Source organism: Mustela nigripes, chromosome 2 (assembly GCF_022355385.1).
Source record: "Mustela nigripes isolate SB6536 chromosome 2, MUSNIG.SB6536, whole genome shotgun sequence".
Classification (NCBI taxonomy): Eukaryota; Metazoa; Chordata; class Mammalia; order Carnivora; family Mustelidae; genus Mustela; species Mustela nigripes.
Window position 1 is genome coordinate 112219468 of NC_081558.1, and position 15446 is coordinate 112234913.

The window sequence follows — 15446 nt, forward strand, 5'->3', positions numbered from 1 at the left end:
AGATGGTTTCACTTATTTGTGGAGCATAACAAATAGCATGGAGGACATGGGGAGTTAGAGAGGAGAAGGGAGTTGGGGGAAATTGGAAGGGGAGGTGAATCATGAGAGACTATGGACTCTGAAAAACAATCTGAGGGGTGTGAAGTGGCGGGGAGGTAGGAGGTTGGGGTACCAGGTGGTGGGTATTATAGAGGGCATGGATCGCATGGAGCACTGGGTGTGGTGAAAAAATAATGAATACTGTTATGCTGAAAATAAATAAATAAATAAATAAACAAAACAAACAAACAAACAAAAAAAGAAATAAGTCAAGCAAAGAGAGTCCATTATCATGTGGTTTCACTTATTTGTGGAGCATAACAAATAACATGGAGGACATGGGGAGATGGAGAGGAGAAAGGAGTTGAGGGAAGTTGGAGGGGGCGATGAACCATGAGAGACTATGGACTCTGAAAAGCAATCTGAGGGTTTTGAAGGGGCGGTGGGTAGAAGGTTGGGGGAGCCAGGTAGTGGGTATTAGGGAGGGCAAGTATTGCATGGAGCGCTGGGTGTGGTGCATAAACAACGAATTCTGTTACGCTGAAATTAAAAAAAAAAAAAAAGATACTGAATAATCATGTATCTTTCACTATAGCACTCAACCTATCACCAGAAGTTCCTCCACCCACAGCGGATCCATGCTACAAGAAGAAAAGCTATAGATTTGTTATCTCCAAAGCAGTATTACCTCGGCATCTTTCATTATACTTTTGTTTTTTTTAATTATCAGTGATCCATTAAACAGAATAGATTTAAAAAAACCCCGCTAACTCTGTTGATTTTTGAGATGCAGCGTACATGACGAATCTAAGGAAACTAACTGGAGGACTGATTCTGGGGCCCCTCCTAGGAATGCACTGTGACCACATGTTCATCACACATGCATTAGTCTCTCCATTTAGGTATCTATAAGCTTGTTTTCTAAAAAGTTCTTGCTCCAAAGTCAATTCCTGTATTCTTGTAACACAGCGTGTATAAACAAAATGAGAATCGCCACTCTGTTACATAAGAGAGAGAAATACATCTGAGAGAACGACACATTAGAGGACTGTTTGTAAAAAATTCCACTGGGTGACTGGGGGGAATGGCTCCCTATCCCATTTCAGGGAGAACGACCAATACTATTCTCAGAGTCATTCTAAGGTTCTAAAAACCCACAATATTCCAGCTTGTCGTCCGGCTGATTGAACTTGGGTTATTTTCAGAAGTCATGATAGAATACATTGTATTATGACATGGACTTTATGAATATGAATACAAGGTGAAATAAATAATCTGAAAAAGATGTTAATCCTCAAGTCGATCAACTTTATATGACACTGGGTGTTACTTAGTTAGCGTATACTTGATTTGGGTCATATCCATACAAATGGAGAAGTTTCAAAAGTTTTAATTGAATCAGCACCTCTATATGATCCATAGCTTTCTGCCATACAGACTGCTTCTCCTCTGCACTGTGTCCAGGAATGGATAAGATATTGTGAATGTAGTTAAAGACTTCTTCCTGAAGAACACAAGACAATGCAACTTATTCATTCATTCACTCAAGCAATAGTCAATCACTATCCACTATCTGTAACAGTCTTGGTAAGTATCTACTATTTGGAGATGGTAAGCCACTTGTAGATAGTTAAGTTGCTGGAAAACTGACACTAAAGAGAATGAATTTAATGTTTAGGGTAGACTCTTGGAAGTTGCAAATCCACTCCAATTAATTTTGATTTCAATTCGTTAACCAAATGAGGGAATATCATATACTTTTATCTTTGGTGGAACCTATCTACATTCCTAATTTCATCTCACATCATGCCCTTCTCTATTATCCTTGTCCCTATCCTGCAATACTTTGCTGCTGGCTTTTGCTTGACTGGCTTCATCTCAAATTCCAAAACCCAGTCTCTATGTCACCTCCTCTGAGATTCCTTCCCTGGCTTCTCTGTAGAAGTCAGTTTTCCCAATATCTTCCCAAGTTGCGCCCATTTTCTCCTCTCAAGCACTCATCACATCTATAATTAAGTATCTGGTTTCCTTACTGTCAGTCTCCATCACTAGATTGTAAGTTCTAAAGTTGCAGCAACTAGACCTATTTTAATGATCAGTGTATACTGGGCTAATAGTAAGCACTTGATAAAAACCTGGTGAATAAATGAACAACAACAACAACAAAAACAAACCCAACATTGAATCAGCAAACAGATGTCCCAACATTTCTCCTGAATAGTTATACCTACTTAATAGTTATGTCTACCTAATAAGGGGAGGAGAGGACTGGGTAAGAAAAAAAGGGTAAAGCAGTCTCATAACTCACCTCCCTTAGAGGGTCACGTAAGTAGCAATCAATTATTTTGTCATATTGGTGTTCTCGTTCATACATAAACTCACAAATTTGATAGCTATAACATAAAAGGGAAAATTTCAGAGTACCAAATAGACAGGCAGTTATTAGCTTATTGTTTCAAGAGCTTTGCTCACAGAGGTTAGTGTCAAGAAAAATGAATATAGTAGATGTTATTTCTACTGTGAAATGAAGTTACAGTATTTAAGGGACAGAAGTGGCTGCCATTCCTCTAAATACACATTTAAAATGCTGCTGAATATGAATACTATATGTTAGAAGAAATTTCAAAGCTGGGTACAAAATAAATGTTAAAGCAACAATGTGTCACATAAAACCAGTTAATATATTAGTCATCAATTAAACTATATGATGTTTCTCTGTTGAATTAAATATGGCAAATGAAATAGTCAACAAATGAGATAAATGTTAACATAATGTATCTTATTTGTTATCTCAAATTCTGCACTGTTTAGAATATGTTTGAATAAGGTTACACAAAAATCTATAAAACAATGGAAATTTTAAGTAAAGAAAAACTAAACTAGTAAATCATAAGACTTACTTCATTTTCATACTAAAACAAATGCACAAGCACTTCAAATTTATTCAGTGTTAATTTACGCAAATGTAACTTAATTTCTAGACTTGAAAGACCAGAACTTTTGCATTTAGGCTTTCTGCTGTTATTTATATAGCTTTCTTAATCAAGGATTGGCAATGCATCAACTGGGCCTCCAGGTAGAGAAGTCTAAATTAGGATATGGGAACTAACGTATACGTTGAAAACAACTTACAATTCTGCTTTCTCTGCCATCCGGATGAGCCGACTCTCTTCAAACTGAACTATGCCTCCAGCCTGCAGCAATTCTAAAAGGACCTGAACATTTCAAATAAACACTTTGGAATCAACTTTTATTTACTAGCTCTGTAAGAGTCCACTCAGCTACACAAACTGTAACTTTTTTTTTTGGTTGGTCATATTACTTGAAGTTTTGGCTTGGCTTTCCCATGTATGAGGTACCAGAAGACTACCATCATAATGTTAGTGATACTGTAATTAAGTCTCACAAAAAGATAAATGGCTCTATTTTTCAAACATGGAAGGAATGTCATAGTGTTTATAAATAAAGTCTTATTAGACTATCTAATTAACCCTCCACTAAGCCAAAAATGTCCATGTATTTATCTGGTGCTTTAATAGCTCATGGTTCTTTAAAATCTAGTGTCCACAGGCAGTATCCATGTTTACATGTTAATTTCTCTAATTAAACACTGGGGTTTCTCATGGCAGCATTACTCACAAGAGGCAAATGGTGGAAACAACCCAAATGTCCGTTAATGGACAAATGGATGTACAAAATATGGTATATGCATAAAATGGAATATTATTCAGTCTTAAAAGGGAATGAAATCTGACACCTGCTAGAAGATGGATGAACCTTAAAAACATGCTAAGCAAAATAAGCCAGTCACAAAAGGACAAATACTGTGTGATTCCATTCATATGAAGTATCCAAAGTAGTCAAATTCAAAGTAGCCAAATTCGAAAGTGGAATGGTAGCTGTCAGGGGCTGAAAAAGGTGGTATTGGGGAGTTATGGTTTAATGGGTACAGAGTCTCAGTTCAGGAAGATAAAGTTCTGAAGATAGACGGTGATGATGGTTATACAACAATGACACAGACTTCAAGCCACTGATTTATATACTTAAAGTGGTTAAAATCAATTTTATGGTATATATATTTTACCATAAAAACAAACACACCCTGGAGTTCATATAATTAATCCTTACCACACCAAGTAGATGAATAAAAAAGTGACTAGGATGTTGAGACTGAATCATTAATATTTTTAAATAAACCTTAAAATAGAATAGAATCATTACATAGTCAATAGGACAATGTGAGAAAGCTTTCTCTTATACTTAAGTTCAAGATCCAAAGGAACATGACCCTTCCAGAACTTTAGGAAAGCATTCAACAAAGTGCTTTTCTAACACAGGAAACTGATTAACTCTTAAGTTAAACAAAGACAAAAAGGGGGAGAAGAAATGAAACCTATCTCTATTTTACTTTTCAGAACCCTAATTTGGTCCATTTTGAGCACTGTAATGTACTTTTAGAACCATGGAGTGAACCCATCTCCTGGGAGCCTCAATTTGGAATAACATAATAGAAATGCCATTGCTGGAGCCAGTCTTACCAACTCAACAGAGCTGACTGTTACATTTTCAGGAATTGTGTATGCCAGTTGTTAAGCACAGCAATTGTTACAAAATTAAATTATATAAACTTATAATACACTAAATTTTAAAAAGTAATTAACATTCAAAACTTACCACTTCCCAATTATTTTACTACATTTTACTATGCATGCTCTTGGGGTTAGTTACTGCATCTGTATGGTGGAAATATTATATAAGGGGATGGTACTATGCATCTCTTCCCAGTTCTATGTTTAAAACATCATTTTGGTAGGCTGAAATCAGCCATAGAGATCCGTACTTACATTAGGGAAATTAGCAAATGCTGTAAAAATCAGGTGTTACTGTATCTTTAAGGGATGTAAAACAAATAAAAACAAAAGCCCACATGCCCTCCAAAGCCTAAAATATTTACTCTTTGGCCCATTACAAAAAAAAAAAATTTTTTTTTAAATTTGCCAATCGCTGGATAAGAGAGTGATGGAAATAAGGCAATCAAACTTAAAAGTGTGCATGTCAGAATCATTATACTGTGCATAGCACAAAAAACCAAGTTATTATTTTTCCAGTATTCAAGAGCTGAGCACAGAAGTCACTTCGCTGATGGATCTGTGGGTTCTGTCACGCTTTCACTGTTGTGTCTTCATTTTATTCACTTAAATATTGAAAATATCAACCAACATTTGTATCAGAACTACACCTGGGGAACCAGTTGTTAAAATTTTATCAGCATACCACCAGAAAACACTAAAAAACACTGCAGACACCAATTTTTATACATAACACAAGAGTGCTAGATTAGAAGGGACGGAAGGGGGTTCTGATCTTAGTTGTGAACTTGAGCAATTTACTGTATCAATTTTCTTATTTCTCAAATGAGTTGAGAAAAAACCTGGATAGTCTCAAAGGGGACTTCCAAAAGTACAGCACTACTATATGAGGATTACTTTTCAGTTTGACTTTTACATTTAGATTTGATTTTTATTTCTGTGTAATTTAGTTTTTTATATTAAAAGCGCTTATCATTTTATATAGTAACACCACACATACCATCATTCACTTTTCCTGCCAAGAGAGAAATGGGGCAAAGTGAGGGGGTCCACATTATTAGCTGTATTCAATATAATTTGAGATAACCAAAATCTTATCAGTCATTCTCTCTCCTAAGCTTGTCTGCAGCAGTCACTGGGACACAGCTGTGCAGGCAAAAGGGTCACCTTGCTATCCTCTGTTCTTTATCCGAGTCTCAACATTCCAGCTGTTGGGCACTATTACAATAAAAAGAAGGCCAGCATAGCCCTGCAAGTACTTATATTTTGTAGCTTGCTTACCTGACAGATTCTGGCCATCAATTTTAAATAGGCTCTGTTGGGGCGCCTGGGTGGCTCAGTGGGTTAAAGCCTCTGCCTTTGGCTCAGGTCATGATCCCAGGGTCCTGGGATCAAGCCCTGCATCAGGCTCCCTCCTGCCTCCACCCCACCCCCTGCCTGCCTCTCTGCCTACTTGTGATCTCGGTCCGTCAAATAAATTAAAAAAAAAAAAAAAAAAAAAAGACAGCTGCAAAGGCTTCTATCCTTTAAAAAAAAAAAAAAAAAAGTAGGCTCTCTTCGTGCTCACAGTTATAGTGGGGTAATCTTTGAAGGCTACTCCTGGGAGAGACACTCAAAGTGACTTAACTAGAAAGAAGTGGTAACCAAACAGTTATAATCTCTTAGTGATTAGTGGAGCGACAGATGGGATTCTAGTCTCCAGAAATGTTTACACCTAATGCAGGGGGGCTATAGGACACTCCCTAAAGTTGGATGTCCCAATACTCAAGAGCCTGCAGCCTTTCTGGTTCAGAGCCACAGCAGCTAGGGTGGTTATCAGATAAATGGCCCAGGCAGAAAGCAGAACACAACAGGTGCCAACTGCTGTGACTTCATAGAGAAGGATGAGTAACTCTTTTTGATGTCATGGTGAATGCAGACAAGTCCAGCCTGCCTAAGAATTTAGTTTGATATAAATTGTTTACAAGTGTACCTTTAACAACTACCCACACTACTTTCTGGTTGCCGCCATCTAGCACAGTATTAGGATTTGGCACAAGTAACTTTCCCCTTTCTTTCATGATGTCTAGCACAGAAGGATTCTTTCTAGCTTTTTCTGTCCTCTTTCCCATCCTTTAGCAAAAAGAGTTCCAGTAGTTCATACCTGCTGTCTTTCAGAGTGTCGGGAGTCATCATCAGGACTACAGAGGAATTCAAGGACCTGGTGAAAGAAAAGGTATTTTCTTTACTGGATACCAACATGGATGCCATAACACTGTAGTAAAGAAAATAACAGGAAACACCCTTTCTGTATCATCAATTCACTCACACTTGGCCATAACAAGCCCCACAGATATATGGCTTCCTGACTAGCCTGTCAGAAGACACAGCAGGTTCAAGGATGTTAACAACTTAATATGTATCTATCTTATCCTTACTATTCAGAAACATGGCAGGAAGACAGCGCCATCTGTACACCTTAACCTTAAGATCCCTGAATACAATGGACCAGGCAAAGCATGGACTTTACAGAGTCAGGCCACCTGAATTTGAGTCTTAACCTCTTTAACATTAATAATAATACTTATTAAGTATGGACTTGGATGAGTGACATAACCCCTCCAAGGCTTTAGTTTCCTCATCTGCAGAACAGAAGGTACCAACAATACCAATCTCAGGGCTACCAATACAATGGCAATGAGTCAACACATACATATAAAACCCTGGAACAGGAGCGCCTGAGTGGCTCAGTTGGTTAAGCATCTGTCTGCCTTTGGTTCAGGTCAGGAACCCCTGATGCTGGGATCAAGTCCCAATTTGGGCTCCCTGCTCAGCCAGGAGCCTGCCTCTACCTCTCCCTCTGCCGCTTCCCCTGCTTGTGCTCTCTCAAACGAATAAACAAAATCTTTAAAACAAAACAAAAAAAACCTGGAACAGAGCCTGGTACTATGAAGTGTTCAATAAATGCTAGTCATTACTGGGAACTTTCTCCAAATAAAAAGTGTTTTCTTTGCCACCTGCCTATGGATATACAGAAGATATCTAACTGGGATTAGGAGATACCTTCAGAGACAAAGTCACGTATAGGGAAATTCAGACTTTCTAATAATGATCTGTCTTCCAGATGATCAACATCATAGATGTGCTACCAACGAGAGGCATGAATTCTTAAATTGAAAAATTCTTGAGCAAAGAATTCTAGGCAATTTAGAGCAACAGAATAACAGCAAACGAAAATTTCTATAAACCAATCTCCACAAGCCATACTCCCAAGATAGCAAGTTACTAGGCGAAGTCATACTATCCAGACACAACATCAAAAAATTGACAACTAATTTAATCCAAATTAAAAACCAGACCAGGCACCTACCTGATAAGACATTTACCTGCTAGGCTATTACATTAAGAAAATGTGTAGTCCAGTCATTTCCTATGAGCAGTAAAGAGAATAAAACCAATTCTCATCATTAAAGACACGCACCTGATCAAAAAGGGTTCTGTTTACAAACAAGGTATTGTCAGGCTTTGCAAGCTGCCGGGCAAGGAATGTGAAGAGACACCCAACTTGTGAGGGAGTGAAATCGGAATTCTCCACCATAACCTGGTGAGCAAAAGAGACCAGTTACTCCATACACCATCTGGTTTGACACAAAATTATACCATTAGAAAGGTGGCGAGAAGCCCTATTACTCTTCGAAGATCAGGAAAAGATTCTTTTATAGAATCTTTTGGATTCAATGGAGTTCAATGCCAGGAGCACAAACTATTTTCATATTCTGAAAGGAAAACATTTCAGTGATTTTTGGTATACTTCTAGGCACAACTGGGTAAGAACTGAATTGCCAGAGCTGGCTTTTGAAGAAATATTAAACATGTTTCCCTCTGGAATTCTTAAAAGAGAATCCTTCTAAAGTTAAATTTAAATTAAGTTTAAGTAACCATACCAAAAAGCTGCCTACCAACACAGGAAGAAGAGAGCAATTCTGGGGTTTAAAAGTATGTTAACCTGAAGACACAGGAAAAGATATTCAATATCACTAATCATTGGGAAATGCAAGTCAAGACCACAGTGAGGTACCACCTCATACCTGCCACATTGGCTAGTATCAGAAAGACAAGAAAGAGCACCTGTCAAGGAAGGATATAGAGAAAAGGGAAGACTCATGCACACTGTGGGTAGGAATGTAATTGGTGCAGCACTGTGGTAAATAGTATGGAGGTTCCTCAAAAAACAAAGTAGTATGATCTAGGAATTCCATCTCTAAGTATTTATCTGAAGAAAACAAAAACCCTAATTCAAAAAGATACATGCACCTCTATGTTTACTGCAGGCATTACTTACAATGGCCAAGCTATGGAAGCAGCCTAAATTCCATCGACAGATGAATGGATGAAGAGGTGGTATGTCACACACACACATACATGTATACATACACACCCCCATACAGTGGAGTATTACTCAGTCACAAAGAAGAATGAAATCTTACCAGGTGTAACAACATGGATGGACATTATGCTAAATAGAATAAGTTAGAGAAAGACAAATACCATATAATTTCACTTATATGTGAAATCTAAAACACAAAGCAAACAAAACAGAAACAGACGGATAGGCACAGAGAACAAACTGATGGCTGCCAGAGGGGAGGAGAGGACGTGATTAAACAAAACAGGCAAATGGGATTAAGAGGTACAAATTTCCAGTTATAAAATAAATAAGACACAGAGATGAAATGTACAGCATAAGGAAGTCAATAATATTGCAACAGTTTTGTGTAGTGACAGATGGCAACTAACTAGACTTACTGCAATAGCCATTTCATGTATGTAAATATTGAATCTCTTGCTATGTTATATACCTGAAACCAGTATAATGTTGTATGTCCATTATTCTACAATAAAAATTATTATTATTTTTTTTAAAGCAAGATAACTTGAGAGTGAAGGTGTCCCCAGAAAAGGAAGTCCGCTAGCCCAGGAATCAGTGAAGTGAATGGCTTCTGCCCTGTCTACAAGCAGTTCCTTAGACAAATGGTTTCGGGCAACAAGCTTGTTACAAGCACATACAGTTATCCAATCATAATCACTCCTCTGGTTTGAATGAGCTCTCACCTCCTGTCTACCTCCTGGGTGTAAGATGGAAAGGGAAACGCATTCAGGTAATCAGTAAGAAAGCAAGGAGAATCAAGTAACAAATCTGAAATAAAAGGCACAATGTGGGGATGTCTGAGTCGCTCAGTCAGTTAAGCATCTGCCTTTGGCTCAGGTCATGATCCCAGGGTCCTGGGTTCAAGACCACATCAGGCTCCCTGCTCACTGAGGAGCCTGCTTGTCCCTCTCCTCCCCACTCGTGTACTCTCTCTCACTATCTCTGTTTTTCTTTCTCCAATAAGTGAATAAAAAATCTTAAAAAACAAATAAATAAAAGGCACAATGTGACCAACATTATGAAAGAACATATGGTTATAAAAGCATGGTGGAGAAAATGAGAAAGGGAATTTGAAAAGAAATGAGAAAAGTTTGGAAAGGAGAGAGTTACCAAGGCAGAGAGAAGAGTGTGAGCAAAAGCATGGACACAGGAAAACACAAGTGTGTTTGAAGAAACGATATGTTCTACTAGAATGTAGCAGCATGCATGAGGAGGAGAGAGATAGCAGACTGAAAAGACAAGGCCTCAAATGTCATTCCAAGGAATCTAGAGTTTATTCCACAGAAAACTGGGGTGCTACTAAACATGTTCAACAGGAGATCTGGTTGTGATCAGCACTGCACTTGGGGAAATTATTCAGTTGGCAGTGAACAGGATAAAATAACACAAGGAAGAATTAAAAGATAAAGAGCCCAGGTGAGATGCATGTGACTGCAGGGGTCTAACAGAGAGACAAGGTGGTCTGAACCAGGATGGTGATCATGAAAACAGAAGCAGGAACAGGTGCAAAAGGCCCTGCAGAGAGGATGGCAACAGGACAAGGATTTACCTGAGTGGAAACGTGTGGCTAAAGGAGGAATAAACAACGACAGACTTGGGCCTGATAGGCACTTCCGACGATGACACCATCAGCAAAGAAAGAAAATGCAGAATACAGGGAAGGAAGATCAGGTATTTCTGGGATTAGCCGAACAACCAACTGTCTCATCCATTGATGGTCCTGTTCCCTTGGTTGTCCTGTTCCCTCTCATACTCTCACCTGAAGATCAAGTGTAAGACTGCTCCTGTTGTAAAATGTTCCCTCAGGGCACACAGCTTTTGGCCTACCTCTTCCTATTTTGCTAGCAGTGTACCCCTTTCTTTAAGTCGTCCTGCTTTAGTCTGGCAACCACAGCTTGCTCAAGTGCATAATTCTTCATTACCACAGTTGGAGAATACTTCAAGTTATAATCTTTGAGGTTTCTAAGTTCCAACTGACAATATTCAAAGAACTCTCTATCGCTTTAAGATACTCCATCATCACTCCCTTGCCGTGCGCAGGTGCTTTCCTAGACTCAACTTTTGGGCCCAGCTACTGCTCCGCTTGGCTTTTCCCCATCCTTTCACTTTCTAGGTATGGACCACTTTACCAACTGATCCTAGAAACACCTTCTGAGAAAACACTTCTAACTCTCAGCCAATTCCCTTGGCACCTCACCAAGTGTCTAACAGTTATCATCCTCAAAATTCTGATCTCTCTCCATTCTTCTCTTACCTATTCCAGGAACCAGGCTTAAAAAAAATTTCTGAGCAATCTTATATAAAGTCACAAAGTAACAGCTTTTCACTTCCATGTCTATAGTCATTCAGACACATAGTATCACCTTAGCTCTGATGCTCATCCAGTTCTCTGGTGCTTGCTGCCATTCCCATGTTCACTGGCTCTGTCAGCAGCACACTTGTTAATAGGACTCTCTCATCAGAAATGAGAAAATAATCTCAAGAGTTCAATCTTCAATGACCCAAGGTAGGCAATACAAAACAATATACGAGGGTAGCAATTCACCAACTGTAATAGTTTAAGTACTTCACGGAGTGCTATTTTCTTCATCTGGATTGTTCCTCCAACTTGGCACAGTTTTAAATTCAAACTCCCATTCACTCAACTTGCAAACATGTCTTGACCACTTACCAGCATGCACGCATTGTGCTGGACATACTCGGGGCATGTTAAAACAATGACACACACAAAAATCCTCATAGTCTCTGCTTAACGGAAACTCAACTTTATTTTCCAGGCAGGAAAATAAACATGTAAATAATTCCCTTACAGCGTGCCATGTGCTGCATAAGTATGAACATGGAGAAGGGGCAACTAATCAAACTCAAAGTGTGGAAAGGATTCTAAAGGAGTTTCTCGTGGATGATATTTGAGCTCTGTCTTGGAAAATGGTTAGGAATTTGCCAGGCGGGGAAAGGGAAGGAAGGGCATGATGGGATGAAAGGAAACTCACACAAAGAACGTAAGACATAGAGATGATGCAGTTTAGTGAATCGCAATAATTGAATACAGTTGAGAAGTTCATTAATACAAAGAATGTGTGTGCCACAGGGGGTGTGTCAGGGACAGGAGAAGAGAGCAATTATAAAGAAGTAATCAGGGACCAGAAAATACAGAAGGATCTTGGATATCATATTCGACAAACTTCAGATGAGTATGACAGAAATCAGGAATTGTGCTCTAACATCTGCTCTTCCTTCCTAACTTAGAAACAGAACTCCTTATTTTAGGCTAAACACATGGTCACCCATAACATGGAGTACATTTCTCAATCTCTCTTAGCAGCTGAGAAGCAATATATCTAAGTTCTGATCAATATGTTGTAAGCTGAATTGTAGTATACAACTTCTAAAAAGTCTTCTTAGAGAGAGGAAACTCTCTGCTTCATCTCTTTCTGCATTCAGACTGGCTAGAATGTTCAGGTGATGGCTAGAGCCATCCATTGGATCAAAGACAGAAACCATGTACTAAGAATAACAACAGTTAAAGCAGAAGGCATCTGCATCCCTGGTAAGTCCGTGAAGCCACTCTACTAGAACAGGTTGCTGACCTCCAGACTTTCATGAGAAAAATAAACTCCCATCACAATTAAACTATTGTTATTTTGATTTTCTCTCACAGTGGAACTTAATTCCAACTGATCCAATAGGGAGCCACAGAAGAATAAAAGAAAGGCAAGATCACAAACTAAAGGAGGACAAGACTGTTTAGGAGACCCAAGTAAAAATTCTCCACACCCCCTACCTGGATCAAACTGGCATTATTTGGAGGCTGAGCAAACCCTAGTCTCATATTCATCAGTGCCTATGTTACAAGGTCAATAAATAGCTCAAATAAGATAATGTATATAAATGTGTTTTGAAAATTATAAAGAGCTATTATAAATGTAATGCATTAGTGTAATACACAATTAGAGAATGTTTTGATTTGCTCTCTTGCCCAAAATAATCTAAAATTCACTAAAAGGAAGAAACCTCCATTTTACAGCCAAATGAACAGGATGAAAATTCTAAGATTTCAACTACAAGAAGAAACTGGCCTGGTTCAAGCTGTGCAGATGGAAAGGAAAAGAATCTGTCTCTGCATTCATTCATTTGCAGTAGCATGGATCTCAAAATAGCTTTGGACTGAATCTGGTTAGATTTAAACTGAGATGATCATCTCTGTGCCTCTAATCCTTCTAAGTTGTGCCCACCATCTCAGTGCCATGGTCAGATGACAGTACCAACTAAGCAACACAGCATGGCTGGTATGAGATGGAAGAAAATTCTTCACATTAATTATTTTCTCAAAGCATTCTGAGTTAGTCACAATTATTTCACATAATCATACTGATAAAGCAACTACCACAATATGCATTTCACAGTAGTACCTTATACCCTATATCTGGTCTACAGCTGAAATACATTTTTTAAAATGATTAGTATTTTATTCAGGTTTGAAAGACAAAGATATCACAATAAAATTTTTAAATGAATTGAACACACTGCTTCATTAAAGAGGATCATTTTAGAACTTGCTGTAAAACAATTCAGCTTTCTTAAAATAAACACCAATACGGGGCACCTGGTGGCTCAGTTGGTTAAGTATATGACTTGATTTTGGCTCAAGTCATGACCTCAGGATATGTGATCGAGTCCTGCATCAGGCTCCACACTGGGCATGGAGCCTGCATAAGATTTTCTCTAACCCTCTCCCTATAACCCTCCCCCCAGTAAACAAACAAACGAACATCAATACAAAGACATCTATTCTCAGAATACTTACTTTCAACAAAATATCCACAATTCTTTGTTGATATTCTACAGCTTGCTTGTCATTTTTAAAATCTTCAAAGGTCTAACAGGAAGAAATTTTTAAAAATAATTATTTGCAAATGTTAGAAGGAAACAAGTTATTAAATTCTTATTAATAGTCTGGTAAAATCCCAAATAAGGTAACCATTCCTCATCAGGTTTTTCCTTATATACCTTTAAATAATAAGTTGCTTTTAGTGAGTTAGGTAGAAAGCTATAGCATATACTATTGCATGGTATCATGGGACTTGAAAAATTAATAGTAAGTATAAAAATATAGCAACTATCACACTACCAAAGAGCGATTTGAGAAAGTTCATAGGCAATGAAAAAGAAAAAACACTAATGACAAAAGGCAACTTTTGAACAAGGGTTTGAGAAGATGAACTACAGGTTACATGCTCTGCCATCATTCCCACTACATTTTGGAAATAATAGCTGAAGTACAGTTCATTAACTTTCCTGAAAAATAACTTTCATCATTTCCATGACAACTAAAAACAAAATGATATTCAATGATAGGTAATTTCCTAAAAATTATGCTAAAACCATCACAATGTTAAAATCCTCAAGCCTACACACACAAAGATTAGATGTTTTATTTTCAAAACACTGCCAACTATAGCACTTTTATATCCCTGTGCAAGTAGTGCCAAATATATTTTCAAAGAATATACACCAAAGTAAATGACAGCGTCAGATTCTGAAAATACCTAATACTTACAAAATGCATATATGAGAATAAGAATTGTGTTCACTACCAAAAAACTGAAATGAAATTATTTATTAAGTAATAAAAATGATGAAAGAATTGAAGATCTTTTCCCTGGTTTTCATGTAGCACATGTGGGTCTTAGAAATATCTGAATCCATACACCAATAATTTACTGCTTATTTTCAAAAAAAAAAAAAAAACACCTATATATTGTCCCACTTAAAAATTAAATGATTATGGGGCACCTGGGTGGCCCAGTGGCCTCTGCCTTCAGCTCAGGTCATGATCCTGGAGTCCCGGGACTCCAGGATCAAGCCCCGAAAAGGGCTCTCTGCTCAGCAGGGAGCCTGCTTCCCCCTTTCTCTCTGCCTGCCTCTCTGCCTACTTGTGATCTCTGTCTGTCAAGTGAATAAATAAAATCTTTTAAAAATAAATAATAAATAAAAATTTAAATGATTAGATTAAAAAAAAAAAGAAGGAATTTCACAGCCATCAACTTCCAAGACTACATCATGGTTACATTCAACCTAAATACTGTGACCCTATAAATGGACCCTGAACTTCCCCAACTTCTCCCAAGTACCTCTCCTCATGATGTTTTCCAGTTAGCATGCCCTTCCTTCTACTTTCCTGACACACACTAAGTGCTTTAAACAAATGGATGCTTGTCTGCTTAATGACAGACAAAAACAGAATCTTTTCTTTTTTAAAAACTATTTCTTCAACTAAACTATTTTGCTGTCAGTTAATTGGAAAATGCTGACACAAGTTACCAAGGAGACTGTAGGAACTCTCAATCTGGGAACTCAAATAGAAGATATTTTAATGTTTAAGTGGGTTAAATATTACCCTGTCTAAA

At 37.9% G+C, this 15446-nt stretch overlaps 1 protein-coding gene across 2 annotated transcripts in view; it reads right to left on the reverse strand.

Annotated features, from left to right (window-relative positions):
- The window catches only part of VPS8 (VPS8 subunit of CORVET complex), a 247030-nt gene that overhangs the window by 105950 nt on the left and 125634 nt on the right, over positions 1–15446 (reverse strand). For both annotated transcript variants that reach the window (XM_059391373.1, XM_059391372.1), the window contains exons 28-33: positions 13844–13915; positions 8089–8208; positions 6772–6828; positions 3172–3254; positions 2348–2432; positions 1445–1543 (exon numbers count right to left, since the gene is read on the reverse strand). In XM_059391373.1, coding sequence (XP_059247356.1) covers positions 1445–1543; positions 2348–2432; positions 3172–3254; positions 6772–6828; positions 8089–8208; positions 13844–13915 — 516 coding nt within the window. The remainder of the gene's footprint in view (positions 1–1444; positions 1544–2347; positions 2433–3171; positions 3255–6771; positions 6829–8088; positions 8209–13843; positions 13916–15446) is intronic.